The sequence below is a fragment of the Bos mutus genome, chromosome 18 (genome assembly GCF_027580195.1).
Source record: "Bos mutus isolate GX-2022 chromosome 18, NWIPB_WYAK_1.1, whole genome shotgun sequence".
Classification (NCBI taxonomy): Eukaryota; Metazoa; Chordata; class Mammalia; order Artiodactyla; family Bovidae; genus Bos; species Bos mutus.
In genome coordinates, this window is record NC_091634.1 from 41,591,814 (window position 1) to 41,609,462 (window position 17,649).

Here is a 17,649-nt window from a genome sequence, read left to right on the forward strand (position 1 = left end):
CTGACTCACTTTGACTAGTGAAACGTGAGTGGAAGTGATGTGAGCAGAGGCTTCAAGAGCCATAGATGTTTTCACTACCTCTTTTTTCGTTCCAGAAGACCAGATAGAAACTTCTGCTTCAACTTTGGTCCTGAAATGGAAATGTGACTGATGGTAGACAAAATTTTAGTGAGAAATAGTCCTTTGTAGTGGTAATCACTAAGATATTACAGGTTGTCACTGTGGCATAATCTCTCAAGGATGACTGACTGGACTCCATATTCTGGTCACACATATGAGCTCTTCTCCTTAATGACTGTGTTCAAAAACTCCTTTCCTTAGGACACTTATTCCTCCCTCTTGTCTCCCCCAAATGCTTTCTGCTTTTAAATGCCTTCTCCATGAAGCTTTCCCTGATAACCCTGATCCTAAACCATCTCTCTATTCTCTAAGTAATACCCTAACATATTATCTGCAAACATATCTGTGAATAAATGTTTGTTGACTACATTAGTTAGGAGATGCTTCTCCTAAGATATGAATGATGGGCTTCCCTGGTGGCTCAGATGGTTAAGAATCCACCTGCAATGCAGGAGACCCAGGCTCAATCCCTGGGTTGGGAAGATATCCTGGAGAAGGGAATGGCAACCCACTCCAGTATTCTTGCCTGGAGAATCCCATGGACAGAGGAGTCTGGCCTGCTACAGTCCATGTGGTTGCAAAACATCAGGCTCAACTGAAGTGACCAAGCACTCGTGCAAGACACTAATGATAATATTTCATCATTATAACACTTTCCCTGTGTCTTATAATCTTCACTGTAAACAAGGATCATACTTGCTTCCATTTCTGGAAACAGCATCAGGTACCTAGAAAGGCACAGGAAAAAAAAAAAAAAAGAACAATAAATGACATGAGTTTCAGTTCTGGCTAAGATGGGGTAATCACATTCTACCCTCTCTATTCCACTAAGCACAGCACTTGGTACTTTGAAGTACACAGTGGGGACTCATCTGGTGATGTTTCTAGATTAAGAGAATCTTTCAGTAAAATCATTGCTGATGATATGTGGCTCTGGACAGCAGAATAGGTTTCTTGTTTAGACCAGTTTAAGCGCTTCCCAGGTGGCACTAGCAGTGAAGAATCCGGTTGCTAATACAGGAGATATGGGTTCAATCCCTGGGTTGGGAAGATCACCTGAAGAAGGAAATGGCAACCCACTCCAGTATTCTTGCCTGGGAAATCCCATGGACAGAGAAGCCTGGTGGGCTACGGTCCGTGGGGATTACAAAGAGTTGGATATGAATGAACACAACAACAACAGAACAGTTAAATGCAAAACTTTTGGAAACTCTTATCTCTGGGACTGAGCTAGACTCACAGATGTTTGCAAGAAAGCTAGACCTTTTATGGCTATAATTTTGTTATTGTTGTTAAGGGACTGTGACAGACCAAGAAGGGTTTGTGGGGATCTCTCCAGATTTACAACTGCAACGTCCCCAGTGAAAGATGGGGAGAAACACATGATGAACCACCCCATGGGGTCAAAAGGGAAATAAATGGTGGGGTAGGATGGCCTATGATACCTAGGGTAGTGTTTGTATGATGACCTGCATAGCTTGTGAAACTGGCTTCATTTTGCAGTGAAAAAGAAATGCTGAGGCATAGTAGAGAGTCCTTTAAAAACCAGTTATTTACTTCTGGGGAAAAATAAAATAGTGGCACTGGACAGATAGGGCAATAGATAAGCAACTTGAGGGGAAAAATTAAATTTTGATTTTGTGATTTAAGGTCTAGAAGAATCCAAGACTCTCATGGGAGGTGTTGAGGGTGACCAAGGGAGGAAACCAGAAGCAGGAAGGAAGGCAGTGGGTGGGGACAGAGGCCAGCCTTAGGACCAATCGCAAAAGTTAGGAGGCTGTCATTGTTCTTAAATTTTATTTTTAATTGGAGGATACCTGCTTGACAACGTTGTGTTGGTTTCTGCTATACAACAACGTGAATCCGCAATAAAGGTACATATATCCCCTCCTTCCTGAACCTCCTTCCCAACCCTCTAGGTCATTGCAAAGCACTGACCTGAGTTCCCTGTGTTATAGAGCAGCTTCTCACTAGCTATACAAATCAAATCTACAACGAGGTATCTCTTCATGCCCATCAAGATGGCCATCATCCAAAAATCCACAAACAATCAGTGCTGGAGAGGATGTAGTGAAAAGACAACTCCCTGGCACTGTTGGTAGAAGTGTACATTGATATAGGCACTATGGAGAACAGTATATGGAGAGTCCTTAGAAAACTAAGAATAAAACTGCCACATGAGCCAGCAATCCCAGTACTGGGCATACACTCTGAGAAAACCATAATCAAAAAAGACACAGGTACCCCAATGTTCATTGCAGCACTATTTACAATAGAGTGTGATATTTTTACTGGAGAGTCGACCTCAAGAGGTTTCAAGCAGGCATCAGTTCTGAAGAGCCTTCCATGATCTTCAGTTCCTGCCTGTCCTGGGTTTCTGGTTTGTGGCTTGGGGTAAGTGGAAGAAGGAAAAGGAGGTGCTGTTTCATTGAACAACTCTAGGGGGCAGCGCCCACATGGCTTCTACGTAAGGGAAGGAAGTTGTCCTCTCCTTTCCCACGAATAGCCATAAAAGAAGGAAACATGATGTTTTCTCTGAAACACTTGCCATGACCCTCTTTCTATTTAATTTCTATTACATATGTAACCAGTTTTCAATTCTCAGAGTCCTGGTTGGAAATTTTTGATATTTTCCTTTTCTTCAACATGCTGTTGATCCAGGGCACACTGAGTAGATAAAATGAAATGGTTTTACCTGCTTACCTTCAACAGAAAAGCTCTTTTGCAAACTAGCTTCACTTCTTTAAACATGTTTTTAAAAAAAAAAAAAAAAAAAAAGCAAATCCTATAACCTAACTTGTAAAACATTTAATATTTTGGGTATACAGCTTTCATGACCATCCAAAAGTCAGGCTGACTGGACAATGGGAGCTGCCGGGAGTATTGTTCATTGGCGACAAAGCCATGAGGTGGCTCTTTCTCCCGGGTCAAGAGGTCAAGCTCCACAGCATTAATTTTGCTGAGTTTCTTTGTTATAAATAACAAACAAGGTCATGTATTTTCATTTTCTTGTTTCTAACTGCATGCATCTACTCCCGAGGATGAACTCCATAAACAGGTGGCTGGAATGCTGGGGGAGAAAGCTTGAAACTGTTCCAGGAAAAGAGGGCATGTCCCACTCTGGCGAAAACAGTGTGATGAGTTAGAGATTTCGTTACTGCGGGATACGCACCTGCACTATTACTCGAAAAGCAAACACTCGTGTGTTTGGCACACACGGATCTATGTAAATTAGGGGAGATTATTTTGCTGCTAGTCCTTGGCTGTTCGGGGATCAAAATGTAATTGTTTCCTAATTCTTAAGAAACAGAATCTCTACTGGACTCAGTTCTTTTTTTGGTGGTGGTTTTTTTTTTTTTTACAATTTTATTGTTCTATGGTTATTAAAAATAACATGTCCTATAAATTCAACCTAGAGACTTGGGTGCTTATCAAAGAAAGGATATCATCAGAGGCTCCAACTACGGGAGGAATTTATGTGCATTGGTATATAGACCTGTTGTGGAAGGACTTAATATCTGTGTAATGATTTTTTTTGCCTTAATGGCCCTATAGCTGAAGAATAAAAAACGGACTGACTGCCACCCATCGCTAAGAGAGTCCTGGGTCTTCAGCTTTCATTGTTCAGTCAGTAGGCTTTGTGGGCGACCCTGCAGGGCCCCTCTTGCTGGAAACCCTCTGAGCTTCCTGATTTCTAGTCCTGTAAAAACCTCCTCCCCCATCACTACCTTTGTCTCTTTGGGGGGTGGGGAGTGGGGAAAAAACCTTTTCACTTGAGCAAAATAAAAACTACCCAGTATTTGTTTCTGGAGTGTAATTATAAACTTCATTGTACATTCTTCCTGGCTTTGATGCTTATCTTGAAGAGTTCAGTGAAAATAAATTGTTTTTATGAAAGCAGAGAAACCATTTGATAAACACGCTGTCTCTGAAAATTGTTCCTGCAAAAGAGGTCATTCTTTCACTTTAAAAGAAATAGAATATATTTCAGAAAACAGGCAAGGCAACACTTTAGGATTTCTGTGAATACAAGACATATTTTTTTTAAAACAGGGTGTAAACACGTTGAAAATTGCACACCTCCTGGTTGTATGGAGTGTATTGGTTTTTAAAACAGCTTTATTGAAGAGCTACTTAGGTCACAAGCAAATACTGGCTATATTTCATATTTCTGGGGATGAATTCTCAGCTCAGTACTTTTTTTTTTGCTACTAAGGTTTTGGGGTTACTGTTTCATAATTACTGTATATCTGTTGGAAACCATAGGTATATCTATTCCTAGTAAAAGTCAAACTTAGCTGGGAAAATGATTCCTTTTCTAGAGCTCTTCTTGTGCCTGGTAGCACAGAGACCCATGTGGCCAAAATTGGTTGTAGTAATATGAGAAACAACCTCATGTGCATAACAATATACATTTATTATTTTTTTCCCACCGTCTCATGTGTTTGTACATCTTGACCTAAGTAAAACTATAAAAATAATTCACATTTCCAGACCAGAAAAATTTGGATTTACTGAAAACTGAAACTAACCATGACAGTGCTTGGGGATTTTTTTTTCACACTGTAATTCCTAGATGAAACTCTTTCCTGGTGGTGAGTTTTTGAGCCTGAGCTAGAGATGTGTAATGAGGGCCCCGAGGTCAGAATGCTTCCTCCATACCATGGGTACATTCACTGTTGTGAGAGCCTTGGTTGGTCTTGACTTGATTTTATCTGCATGTGATTTAGACTATGAAAGTGAAGTGTTGATTCTTGACAGGAAACTCTCTTAAATTTCACGGAGATGAGTTATACAGACACTAAGAATCCATGCTAGATAGAAATGTATGCTTTATGACGTGAAGCCAAATTCAGATATAAAGCCAAGTATAAGACGTTTTACCAATATAATACATTAGCTGTTACTATGGGAATAGAAAAGAAACTTCAGTAGCTCTGGCCTTGTTAATTTCCATTTGGAGCCGCTGTTAATTTGGCTACATTACATATTGCAAACAAGGACCATAATGTTTGGATAGAACTTTTTATGCCCCCAAACTCAAGAAAATTAAACTGTATATAATGTTTAGTACAATCTTCATGTGAGGAAGCAGAATACAGGTTAAATTACCATGCATAGGTCCCTAAAAGTGGGGAGGGGGGGTCTCATTAAGATCTTTGGTTACAAAACTCAGCAGGCTTAATGCATCCTCATGGGGACTCTCTTGCTTTATTTGGAGCCAGATAAAGCAGAGAAATAAAGTTTTTGAGTTCTGTCAAGATATAAAAATGGTGTTTCTTAAAGTTTGTATATTTTACCCCCATTTTTAAAAGATGTCTTGGATGACACCAACTATCCAATTACAAACATCAAGCTAATAAGACTGGTATTTTGGACTCAAATCATATTAAAAACACTACAGGAATTTTCTTATGCCCCAAAGTTGTATTTTGGCTTCATAACTGATTCTTGTGCTGCCTACTTCTAAATCAATGACTGTTAGCACCATGCAGCATAAATTCAAAGCATGTTTAAGATATGCTCTTGGAGAAGTTTCTTCAAATTCAAGGCTAATGTAATACAAAGAAAGCCTTTGTGGCATAAAACGCTGACAGCCTGAAAAAGGTGACACCCTTACGATGACAAATAGCATGACAGTTACAATTGCATTAAATTTTTAAAAGCATCATTCTAAAATTTTTAACCAATGGGCTTCAGATCCACTGGAACCCTTAAAACTGGGGCGGCATTCTGAATACAATGAATCATCAGAACAGCGCTAAATGAAACAACATATAATTCTAGTCTTAATGTGGACAAAGGCTCGAAAACTGCAGGATACACAAGACCCCCTTCCCCCACCCTCAGGCAGTTTGTTCTTCTCCAAATCAGAACTGCTGGGTTTACTCTTTCCAAATCTTATCTCAACCGGGTTCCCTGGGAAGGATATTCCACTATGAATACATCTGTCTCTCTTCCCTCCTTCTCTTTCCCTTTCTCCCCCAACTCCTTCTTTCCCTCTTCCTTCTCACTTTCCTTTCTTAAATGAATATTTACTTATTGCAAGGGTGGTCCAGGTTCTTGGGAAACAGCAGTGATCCTGCCTGGGCTCTTGAGCAGTGGTTTGGCCCCCTCCCCGGAACTTCCTTTTACTATGGATAACATACTATGGATGCAAATTTGCATATCAGATGGCTTCTCCCCACAGCAGCAGCAGGTATGTCATGACGGTATCTCCAGGTAACTAGATGCGAATGTGTGTGTGTATGTAACGTGTGCAGGAGTGTGACGGGTCCACTTCTTTGAGGGCTTTCACATGTGTCATTTTGAGCTCCTCCTCCTCATTCCCAAGTGTCCAAAACAGTGTCCAGCACAGGGGAAGTCACGCGAAAGTAGCTGCTGAATGCACAGGCTATGGACAGTGGCCAAAGTCAGGGAGGGGTTGGCATACAGCCCTTCCCAGATGACTATTTCTGGTCTAGGGATTTTTTTATTCAAAGTGTCTCAACATATGTATCTTCAGATTCATCAGACAGTTTCTTTTTTCCTCTCCTTAATCAAGATCTACACTCAGAACTTTCGCTTACATTACTTCCTAAATCATCATCATCTTAAAATATCGACTGACAATATTGTTTCCTTCCCCCAAAACATCTGCATTGTAACGGGGAAGGGGATATTAAGAGCAAGCCTTTCTCACAACAATGGCCAGGAGGTGGTACCCCTAGCGCCTGACATTCCTGCCTCTTGGGAGCCTCCTGGGAGAAGGTTGTCCTGTCAGTTTCTAGTCTATACAGCGCAATGCTCAATGCCACGCATGCGCTCACATGCAATTTCAAATCTCGCAGCTAGTGGGGTTTCCAGTGCGAATATTTGTATTCCTGATCCTCGAAGTCTGATTACAGCTTCAGGTTTTGTCTCTCTGTAACTTTGATTATACTTTGCTTCATCCTCTGTAATCAAGCTCAGATTGCTTCGGATGCGTGACAGAACGAGCAGAAGGTGAGGACTGTGAGTGCGCGAAGAAAAACTCCCCTTCCCAGCCTTTGGGGGCTCCTTTAACAACTATCTGGAAGGGAAAAAAAAAAAAAGATTTCTTTTTTGGTACCTCAGCTCAGCAGGCTGCTCCTCTCCTGTGGCCAGATGCTGCACTCTCCGCCATTGTTAAATACTAATAGTGAAACTTAAAAGATGTACTCTTGCGAGACAACAGGTGGCCACTGCAACCCCGGGCTCTGATTGGTGGAAAAGGGCACAGGCGCCCAGTGGCCCGGAGAAAAGGCCTCCACTTCTGCGTTTCAAGAACCTGCTCGATGGGGTGTTGTCCTGATAATATCTCAGCTCACTGCCAATTTGTGCAACCCGCTGGGCCATTAGGGAGCGCCGCTGGGTTGTCAACGTTAAATGGAGACTCGGGAGAGGAGACCAAAGCTTTTTCAGGAGGGGGGATTGGAGTCAACCCTGCGACAATGTAAGCAGTTGTTCCTTTCCTGAATACACACCGCTCTCTCACGCTGTCTCCAAACACCTGACTCTGCTAAGAGAAGGGCAAATACACAAACTTTCGCCTAATTAAAGTTTATTTTTTCCTGCTTGGTTCCAGAAAGATAACATTGGGCAAAGGTACAGACACAAGGTGTCACCAAGCCAGGGAGAATAGACGAAACGGAGAGAAAGTCCTGTGATGCTTGTCCGAAAAACTTCAGTCTGTGGGCCAGCAAAGTGTGAACAGGGATGAAAGTGTGAGTGAGTGTCAGCTAAAATATTTGTAAATGTCTCCCTTCCGGTTAGTTTCTAGATAACCAAATTGGAGAGGGGGGCAAATCTCACAGACTCTCCCTAACGTTCTCGTCTGCTATAAAATCCCTTCCCTTCTGCCAAGGCTGAGGGCCAAACTCTCAAATGAACCCGAAGCAAAGTGGAGGGTAGGAACGTGGGAGTGGGGTGTAAGATGCAGCTTAAAGAAAGAGAAAGAAAGGAAGAGGGGCTGGGAGAGTGCAGTGTGAGGAAATCAATCACCCAGAACCTTTTAGGAAAATAGGGACATTTTCTCTCCTAGAGCAGTGAGTGATCCGCCTAGATCCAGTTACTCAAATGCCTTTCGAATATAAACAAGAGCAAAGAAAACACGAAGAGAAGCGACACGAGCCTGAACTCCGGAGCTTCAGGTCTGCCTACCTGTGAAAGGTCAGGCCCCCACCCCCTCCCCACAGGTGTACCCTGGCTCCCCGCTCTCGAGAGGTAATCGTGCAGGTGACCTGCTGGGTTAGGTACCTCTGAGAGGAAGGGGACACTCGCAGGGGAAGGCAGAGTGCCGTAGAGGGACCGGGGGACCCACGAGAAAGGAATGGGGGCGAGGAGTGGAAACCGAGGGTGGTGGGAAGGGAGTGGACGGCGCGTGGATGCTGATGACTGCAGCCGGGGGACCCAGGGCAGCGGTGGTGGGAAAGGGGTCTGGAGGGCCACACCGGGCACCGGGCTGGCCGAAGCGGCCGAGGAAAGGAGGGGAGCGAGGAGCGCTCCGAGGCAGCGGGGACAAAGAGGACCGGAGAGGGAAGGGGGGCGCGGTGGGAAGAAGAGGGGCCCCGGAGAGGGGGAGACCGCCGGGCGGGCGACGGGGCGGGTGAGGGCTGCGCGAGGCGCAGGGTGAGCGGCGAGGGGCCGCACGGGGCAGGGGCCGGCGGGGCGGGGTCCGCGCGCCCGGAGGCGGTCCGGGCCGAGAGCGCACCGGCGGGGCGGGCGGCGCGCCAGCTGCCCGCGGTGGGAGGGGCGGAGCGGCGGCAGCGCGGGGAGGGGACCGGCGGCGGAGGGAGGCAGGAGGGGGAGAAGGAGGGGAGGGGCCGGGCCCCTTGTCTCCGCGGCTCCTCTCCTCAGTCCGCCCGGGGAGGAGGAGGAGGAGCGCGGCCAGCCACCGCCGCCGCCGTCCCAGCCTCGCCCCGCGCACCTGAACTCGCCGCGCCGTCCCGGGCCCCCGCGCCGCGCCCCGCGCCCCGGGCCCCCGGCCCGCGCGCAGCGCTGCCTCGGTGCCCCGGCGGGGCGCGTCCCCCGGGCCGCCTCCCGCTCTCCCGCGGTTCGCGTGGCCGCGCCTTTGTGTGCGGCGGCCGCGGCTCCCGGGCTCCTTCGGCTCCAGGTCGCTGCGCCCCTCCGGCCCCGCGTCCCGCGCGCCGCCCCCGGGACAACCCCGGCCCGGCGCCCCCCGACGGTGGATCTAGCGGCTTCGAGGAGGCGGGCACCGGCCCCGGCGAGCCCTAGTACCGGCCCCGCGGCCCCGGGCCCGGCTCAGGCATGGATGTGAGGTTCTACCCCGCGGCGGCCGGGGACCCCGCCGGCCTGGACTTCGCGCAGTGCCTGGGGTACTACGGCTACAGCAAGGTGACCGGGCCAGGCTGGGGCCGGGGGGCGGCGGGGCGGGGGCCATCTCTCCATCCCGGGCGCGCCCAGCTCTGCCTGCTGCACTTTTCTCTCCCTACTCGACTCCTTTCCCTTTGCGCCTTCGTCTCTGTCCAACTCTCTCTCTCTACTCTTTCTGCCCCCTTCCCACCCCCCTTTTTGTCCCTCAGCCTGCGCTCCCCTCTCCCCTCCGCCTCTCCTCCCACTATCTCACTCCCCCACCCCCCACTCCGCCGACTCTCTTTGGCTGCCCCCAAAGAAGCAAGGAGCAGCCCAAGAACTGCAAGGGGGGACTGGCTTTGTTGTTGTTATTAGTAAACCCGATCGCAGGCTCCCTGAGTTTGGGGTGGAGGGGGGCAACTCAGGAGTCCTCGATCTCGTGGTCTGATGATCTCGCCACCCCCCTCCCAGTCCATCTCACCTCCCCCACGCCCCCGAGAGCTGGACTAGGGGCCGCTTAGCGAAGGAAAGGAACTAACTTTTGAGCGTGCCCTGGATGGGGGGAAGAGGGGGCCGGGAAGTGGTGGGACCCCCGCAGGTGGCCTTTGCTGCCCTCTCGCTGGGGCACTTTGGACCACGCAACGGAGGGGCCCGCTCTTCCCGGGTTAGCGCGAGTGGCTTCTCATCTTTCATTTTCTGGGGAGGGGTAAATTTGGCATTTCGGGGAGATCAGGGTTGGAGACCTCCACACCACGCCCTGGATCACCCCACCTCCTTCACCTCCCCCTGCGCCAACTTTGAGGACCGAGCATTTCAGGTGGCGGAAGGTGGATCTCTCGGAAGGGCAGCTGGCGCCGCGCGGAGCGGAGAGTCCGTGCGGGAGCCGGAGTCCTTGGGCCAGGGCAGCGCGGACTCGCGTTCTCCATCCTTCCTGAAGCCCCCAAGGCCAAGCTTTGGAGGAAACATCACCCCGAGGGCGATATTCAGAGAAAGAGCTGTGCCTTTTGAATGTGGTTTTTCTTTCTCCTTCCCACCCCTGCTCCTCCCTCCCCCACCCCCACCCCCCTTTTTCTTTCAAATCTCAGTTTGTTTATGATTGCTTGGATAACAGTGGAGGAAATAAAGAGCCTGCAGAAAGAAAGATGCTATACAAAAGTAATGAGTACATAGCAGGAAGAAGGGGAATTGTATCGAGGGAGGAACGGTTTGCAGTGCCCCGTGGCTGATGGAGGCTTCTGTCCTTCTCTATTTGTTTATACTCCCATCCGATCGCAACTCCAGTGCTGAAGTTCGTGAAAGACCATCAAGGTCTCTCTCCGTCACGCTTGTCCCCTATGTCGTCATCGTCCAGCTCTGCGCCTGGCACTGAGGGGCCTCCCAGCAAGTAGAGAAGGAAGGGACACTATTCAGTGTGTTTTAACGCTTTGGTGATGCGAGGGCGAGGCGGGGGCATTCAAGCTCTCCAAATTCCTGAGCTTTGAAAGAGAAGCAACAAAAAGCCCACCGAGGTAGCCAGAGTTACCGTTTAGTTTCTGTCCTCTGATTTTGGATTTACTCAGGTTATTCAATGCTTTAAAAAGTCCCCCATGTATGCTCAGTTAGGGACTCAGGCAGCCTAATTAAGTATGTAGTGTATCTGAGAATCCACCTAATTGTTCCAGTGGGGTATTATTTGTCTCCTTACAACTTAGCCTTGTGTATGCAAGCCTTGTCTAACTGGGCAGGCTCTTATTTTTGGAAGCCATTACCTTTCCTAATGTAACTACTTCTTTCTCTGATTTAAGATCAGCAACACTCCAATGACACCAAAATAGAAACCTTTTGTACTAATCCAGTCACTGCAATGCGTGGCAAATCTCTGTTCACTAGGATCCCAAGGGTACTTCAAGGGACCAGAGGAAATTGTGGGTGTTTTGTGTGTGTCTCTTTTTATTTTTTGAGAAAGGCTATTTGGAATCAATTTAAACTCAGAACATTTTTTATTTCAGGGAGGGTCTAGAAAGCTTAAAAACAGACAATATTTATTGAAATGCTTGTTCACCTTCAGGAGTAGGGACACAAGTTGGATTGCTGTCATATTTTCTTAAAGCAGCTATTTGCCTGAAATAACTCGGTTTCATAGTAATTCTGCAGTCTGTCATCTTAAGTGCTCTGTGTACCCAACTTATGAAAGTTAGCACTTAATATTGGTACAAATCAGATTGCCCTTATTTTAAGGGATGTTTGCATTTCATTCCTTGCAGATAAAAATACAAAAATCTTTCAATTGAGCCACGATACTATATTTTCCTACTCTTCATTTCATAAGTGAACAACCCAACTCTATTCCCTGTAATTTTTCTTTATGGAGAGAATGAAGGAGAAGAGGAAGTATTAACTTCATGGGTATAAAACAGCAAGTGCTAATTAAAGGTTTATAGCACTTCGTTTCATAGCTAACTTGTGTGTCTGAAGTGGCATTATTCAATACAGATTTATATTGAAAATGTAAAAACTAGCAGACAAAGGCATGCATTTATTTTATTTGAAAACACCTGTAATTATTAATCTCCAAAGACTTTAACTTTTAATCATATATATTATCTTTCTGGATGGGAAATGATGGCTTTCTAAGAAAGTCTGTTTCTGCCCTTTCTTGTTTTAACGACCATCTGGGAAACTTTAGAAGAAATACAGAGCCCTCTGCTTCAGGCTTAACAAGTGCAAAGTTAGCGCTTATCTTTAAATTTATTTACAAACCGTGAATAATAGGGTTTCATTCATTTCTCTCTTTAACAAATGACTAGAGTCCTTTGTATAAATTATATTATGTGCATTACCTTTACATTCTGTGAGTATATGGATCCTTTTTAAATGTCAGCGATCATGAAAGTGTGTAACTCTGTCTATGGAGAATGGATGAAAGAGTTTTGAGGGTTCAAAAGTCATTGCAAGTAGGAGAATAACTTCAAATAAAATATAGCCAGGATCATTAAAATCAGTTAATAATTCATGAACCAGCCACTGATGTATAAACTTAAAGTCATCTCTATTTCCTCAGGGCTAATTTCCATTTTAATTTCAAGTGGAAAATCTATTGTTTGAGCATTTCCTTTTCTGATGCAGCTAACAAATTAAACTAACACCTATATATATTTTTTTGAAAAAGGCCTTATCTTACTCAAGTGAATTAATGACCCATTGTCTATATATCTGGGTTTTTTTCTTTCTCCGGGTTCAATTTGTCTTCACCAGTAAGAAGATAATATGCAACATATCCATCAGCATGTTCAGAAGTCTGTTCCCCCTAAATAAACTGTTGTATTTAACGTGGGTGTAAGCAAGATAAAATCACACTGTGGGTTAATAATGAACTTGGACCCAACTCTAGTTACTTTTCTGCATGTTCTTAGGGCTTCCCTGCCCCCTTTCAAAATACCGCTATTGACTTCTTACCCTAGGTAGAATGGTCCTAACTGTTGTAACTCTATAGTCCCAAACATTCCTTTCTAATTACTATATGTGTTATCGATCACTCTGCTTAATTAAGACGCTCTGATGTGAACTCTTTTCCTCCACCTCATGGGCTTCTTCCTTACCTAGCTTGAAGAGTAGGAGGACCTGAAGGGTGATTTGTCATTGGTCTATATTGGTGGAGACCATGGTTTAAATTGAGAGCATATTGAGAGGGCAGGGGCGTATGACTGAAACTCTCTTTAAGTTAATATCTTGCACTAGCATAAGAACTCATGATTTCATTTATAGGTTCTAGAGTATGGGAGTATTGAACTTTGAGATCAGATTGAGAGATTTTTCATGTCAGGTATTTAAATAAGATGTGGAAACCACGTTGTGAAGGAAATAAATTGTTTCTAAGGAACTTAAAGCAGGGGTCATAAACACAAAATGTCAATAGGGACATCTGGTTAACCTTCATGAAGCCAGGTGTTCTGGTTAAGTGGAGAACATGCCCCATTGAAAGGGGCGCCTTGCTCAGCATTATTAGATTTTTGTCATGCCAACATTTGACCCAGTATCTCCATATTCTGCATTTCTTTTTTTTCAAGAGAATGATAATCTGTTTTTTTTTTTTTATGGGAAATAGTCTGAATTTTAAATACTGCAAATTAACAAACAATTGAAATCATTATGTAGTACTCTGAAGCATGCTCAACTTTTGTCTTGACAAACTCATAGGCAGATGAGAGTTCGAAATATCATTTTTTAATGTCATTTCTAGTTTATGTTCAACTCTGTGGGCAGTTCTACTGCAGTGCTCACCTACATGGATTGTTTATTTGAGTGAGTGGGGGATTAATCTAATCGTTTGGATTCTATCATTTGTTACTTTCATTGTCTCAAACCAATGGAATAGTTGTTATAGACCAGCATTTGGCAAACTGTATCCTGCAGGTCACATCTGGCCCCTTGACTGTTCTGCTGCGGTCTGCAAGTTAAGGTTGGTCTTTGCATTTTTAAATGGTTGAAAGAATTTGAAAGAAGTATAATATTGGATTGGCCAGAAGTTCGTTTGGGTTTTAAGTAAATTGGTACAGAAAGTCCCAAGTGAGCTTTTTGGCCAACCCAATATTTTGTGACTGTGAAAACTACATGAAATTGACTTTCGTGTTCCATAAATAAAGTTTTATCGAAACACAGCCCCACTCATTTGTTTACATCTTATCTGGGAGGTGGGCTGCTTTGATGCCGCAGTGGCAGAGATGAGTCATGGTGACAAAGACTGCATGGCTTGCAAAGCCTGAAGCATTTGCTGTTTGCCCCTTTATAGAGAAAGGTTGCCAACCCCTGTTCTAGATAATTAGTCCACTGATGGTGCCGTAATCTTCCTGTGTTCCAAGCCAAGGCAGCAGAAAGGAAATCAAGCTGGTCTAACTGGAAAGATGTCTATCTCAGAGAATGTTTCTGGAAATGGTTCTAGAACAGTGGGGTCTCAGCCCTGCCTTCGGTCATGGTTATGTAGGAGGAAGCTTGTAGAAGATACTGAAACTTAGCCTTACCCTGCTGCTGCAGCTAAGTCGCTTCAGTCGTGTCTGACTCTGTGCACCCCATGGACGGCAGCCCACCAGGCTCCCCCGTCCCTGGGATTCTCCAGGCAAGAACACTGGAGTGGGTTGCCATTTCCTTCTCCAATGCATAAAAGTGAAAGTGAAGTCGCTCAGTCGTGTCCGACTCTTAGCGACCCCATGGACTGCAGCCCACCAGGCCCCTCCGTCCATGGGATTTTCCAGGCAAAAATACTGGAGTGGGATGCCATCACTTTCTCCGAGCCTTACCCTAGAGTAGGTCAATAAGAATCTCTGGGAATGGGATCTTGGCAGCAGCATTTAAAAGCTCCTCAGGTGATTCTAATGTGCAGCCATGGTTGGAAGCTTTATTTTAGGCTGAGGATCCTGGAGTGAGTAGTGTCAAGGGGCAGTAAAACTGGGTGTGAAGTTTGTGATTGCTATAAAGAAGATAAGACCTAGGGCAGAATGGTTGGTTCCAGGTGGGCACTCAGGGTCTTCTGAGGACCTTGGCAATGCCTCAGTCATATCGGTCTGGGCTCCCCTCCACGTCCTCCATTTAATATAATATGATGTAATACCATATCTCAGTTGCTATTGATGAGGTGGTTTGTGTTTGTATTTTGTAGACATTTAATTAAGCATCTATTTGTTTTAATTTTATGGTGTGTGTCTGTGTGCACATGTGTGTGTGTACTGTGTGGCCAATTATTTTTTTTCTCATATTTTGAACATTTTTATAGGCCCCCAAGAGGCTTGGAGTTCTAGGTGTCCAGGCTGTGGTGACTAATGAATAAAGTGATCCTGCTGACAGTAACTAGATGTCCATACCCCTCACCCCACCACCCGCATTTTGCCGTCCCAAACAGTGGAGTGTTGATGAGCACCCTGTGCTCAGTGGAGCCTAACATAGTTAGCCAAAGAGTATTAATTTCAGTCATTTCAGGTGAAGCCAACAGTTGTCTGTGTCCACAGCATTCAAAGTGTGTGTGGATATTGCAAGAACTTTCTATTCCAGATCATAAACTGTCAGGGGAATGCTGAATCCACTTGAGGACTGGTTTTGTTTACTTTGCACCAGTATTTTTTAAAAAGAAATGAGCTGTATGCTTCTAAAAGTCTTTGCATATAAATCTGGATTTCCAGCTTTTCCCTCCTCATAAATCTGGCAGTACTAGACCTGTACCCTCTTGGCATCATCTCTTGTTGCCCTGATTCAGACAACCATGCATTCCACCGTTCACCATGGTCCTTTCCTCTCTCTCTTCCTCATACTTAGACCTCGGTAAATCTCTGAGGTCCCAGGAGGCTTCAAGTTTGAAAACTTTGATTAGAAAGAGATGAAATTAAGCGAGCATCAAATGATGCCCAGACCTAGTGAAATGAGGTCACTGTCATTAGAGAAGTGTTCCTTATGGTATGTAGGAGAGTAGATTAAATGGAAAAGAGTGATCATATTATAGAGCAGTGTTTGTTAAACTTTAGCATGTACGGTGATCACCTAGAATGCTTTTTATAACACAGACTGTTGGACTTTACCCCTAGAGATTCTGTAGCATCAGTCTGGGGTGGGGCTGCCAGGTGATGATGTTATGCTGTGAGTAGCATGGCATGGAGGGTGTTAAGTGGTAAGGGAAAGAGTTTGTTCTGTGTACGTTTATGGGTTAGAATGCTTTGGGCTGCAGGGGATAGAATATCCAGCAAACAGTGGCATCACCCATAAGGACACTGGTTTACTTGTAAGCCTTTGGGTGGGCCATCTCTGGCTGTTTTGGATGGTTCAGTCATGTCTTCCCTGGTGGCTCAGATGGTAAAGAATCCGCCTGCAGTGTGGAATACCTGGGTTCTATCCCTGGATTGGGAAGAGCCCCTGGAGAAGGGCATGACAACCCACTGCAGTATTCTTACCTGGAGAATCCCATGGACAGAGAAGCCTGGTGGGCTACAGTCCATGGGGTCGCAAAGAGACGGACACAACTGAGTGACCAAGCACAGTACAGTCATGTCTTCAAGAAACCTGTTTCCTTTTCTTTTTATTCTGCCATCCTTGGGAGTTTCAACAGTCTCCTCATGGTCACAGGGTGGCTGCTGTAGCTCTTGGCATCACATGCTCACATGATATCATGCAAAATGAGAAACAGAATAGCGATGTGGTGGGAGTGGTAGCAAAGGAGCACTTTCTCCTCCTATACATCTCTTAGGAACACAAAGTGGGGAAAATGGGGTGGGAGATTGGGATGGACATATACACACGGCTATTTGTAAAATAGATAGCTGATGAGAACCTCCTGTATAGCACAGGGAACTCTACTCAGTGCTCTGTGGTGACCTAAGTGGGAAGGAGATTCGCAAAAGAGGGAATATATGTATATACATGGCTTCCCAGGTGGCCCAGTGGTTAAGAATCTGCCTGCCCATGCAGTAGGTGCAAGAGTTGCAGGTTCGATCCCTGGGTCGGGAAGATCCCCTGGAGGAGGAAATGGCAACCCACTTCAGTGTTCTTGCCTGAAAAATTCCATGGACAGAGGAACCTGGTGGGTAGGCTACCATCCATGGGGTCGCAAAGAATCAGACATAACTGAGCACATGTGTACGTACTCTGGCTGATTCACTTTGCTGTACAGCAGAAACTAATACAGCATTGTAAAGCAACTGTACTCCAATAATTTTTTTTTTTAAAGAATAGCTTTCTTGATAACAGTTCCACTAAACTCTTTTGACTTATTGATCAGAAATGGATCACATGTCCACCCTAGATCCATCATTGGCAAATAGATTGCTGTGATCAACCAATCCCATGTCATCCCCTGGGGCTGGGCACATGTCATATGAGCATAATGAATGTTATGCTCCATTAGCAAGGAGGAAGGCTGTTGGAAAGACACCTGTGTCTACTGTGGGGCACATCTGAACAATTTTGAGAGGACTGGCGGTGTGGGTGGGGTTGCCCTGTGTGAAGATGGCTCCGATTTTTTCGTGTGGGACCTGAGAAGAGGTTGTGAGGGTAGGGGCAGGGAGGAAGGATTTGAGCTAAGGAGAGGTGGGTATGGATGTGAAGGAGAGAGGCAGGGAACAGAGCATCTCTGTAGCTTAGGAAGGAGAAAAGGAGGCAGAGTGTTTGAACTTGGGACCTGAGTGAACGTTGACCTCAAACAGAAGCAGAGAGGCCAAAGGAGGAGCTGGTGTTGAAGGACAGATGGAGCTGATTGAGGAT

At 45.5% G+C, this 17,649-nt stretch overlaps 1 protein-coding gene across 1 annotated transcript in view; it reads left to right on the forward strand.

Annotated features, from left to right (window-relative positions):
• Positions 1 to 8,953: 8,953 nt before the first annotated feature.
• TOX3 (TOX high mobility group box family member 3) overlaps positions 8,954 to 17,649 on the forward strand; it is a 123,010-nt gene continuing 114,314 nt past the window's right edge. The window contains exon 1 of the mRNA XM_070386863.1: positions 8,954 to 9,474. Within this exon, the coding sequence (XP_070242964.1) occupies positions 9,388 to 9,474 (87 nt within the window). The 5' untranslated portion in view covers positions 8,954 to 9,387. The remainder of the gene's footprint in view (positions 9,475 to 17,649) is intronic.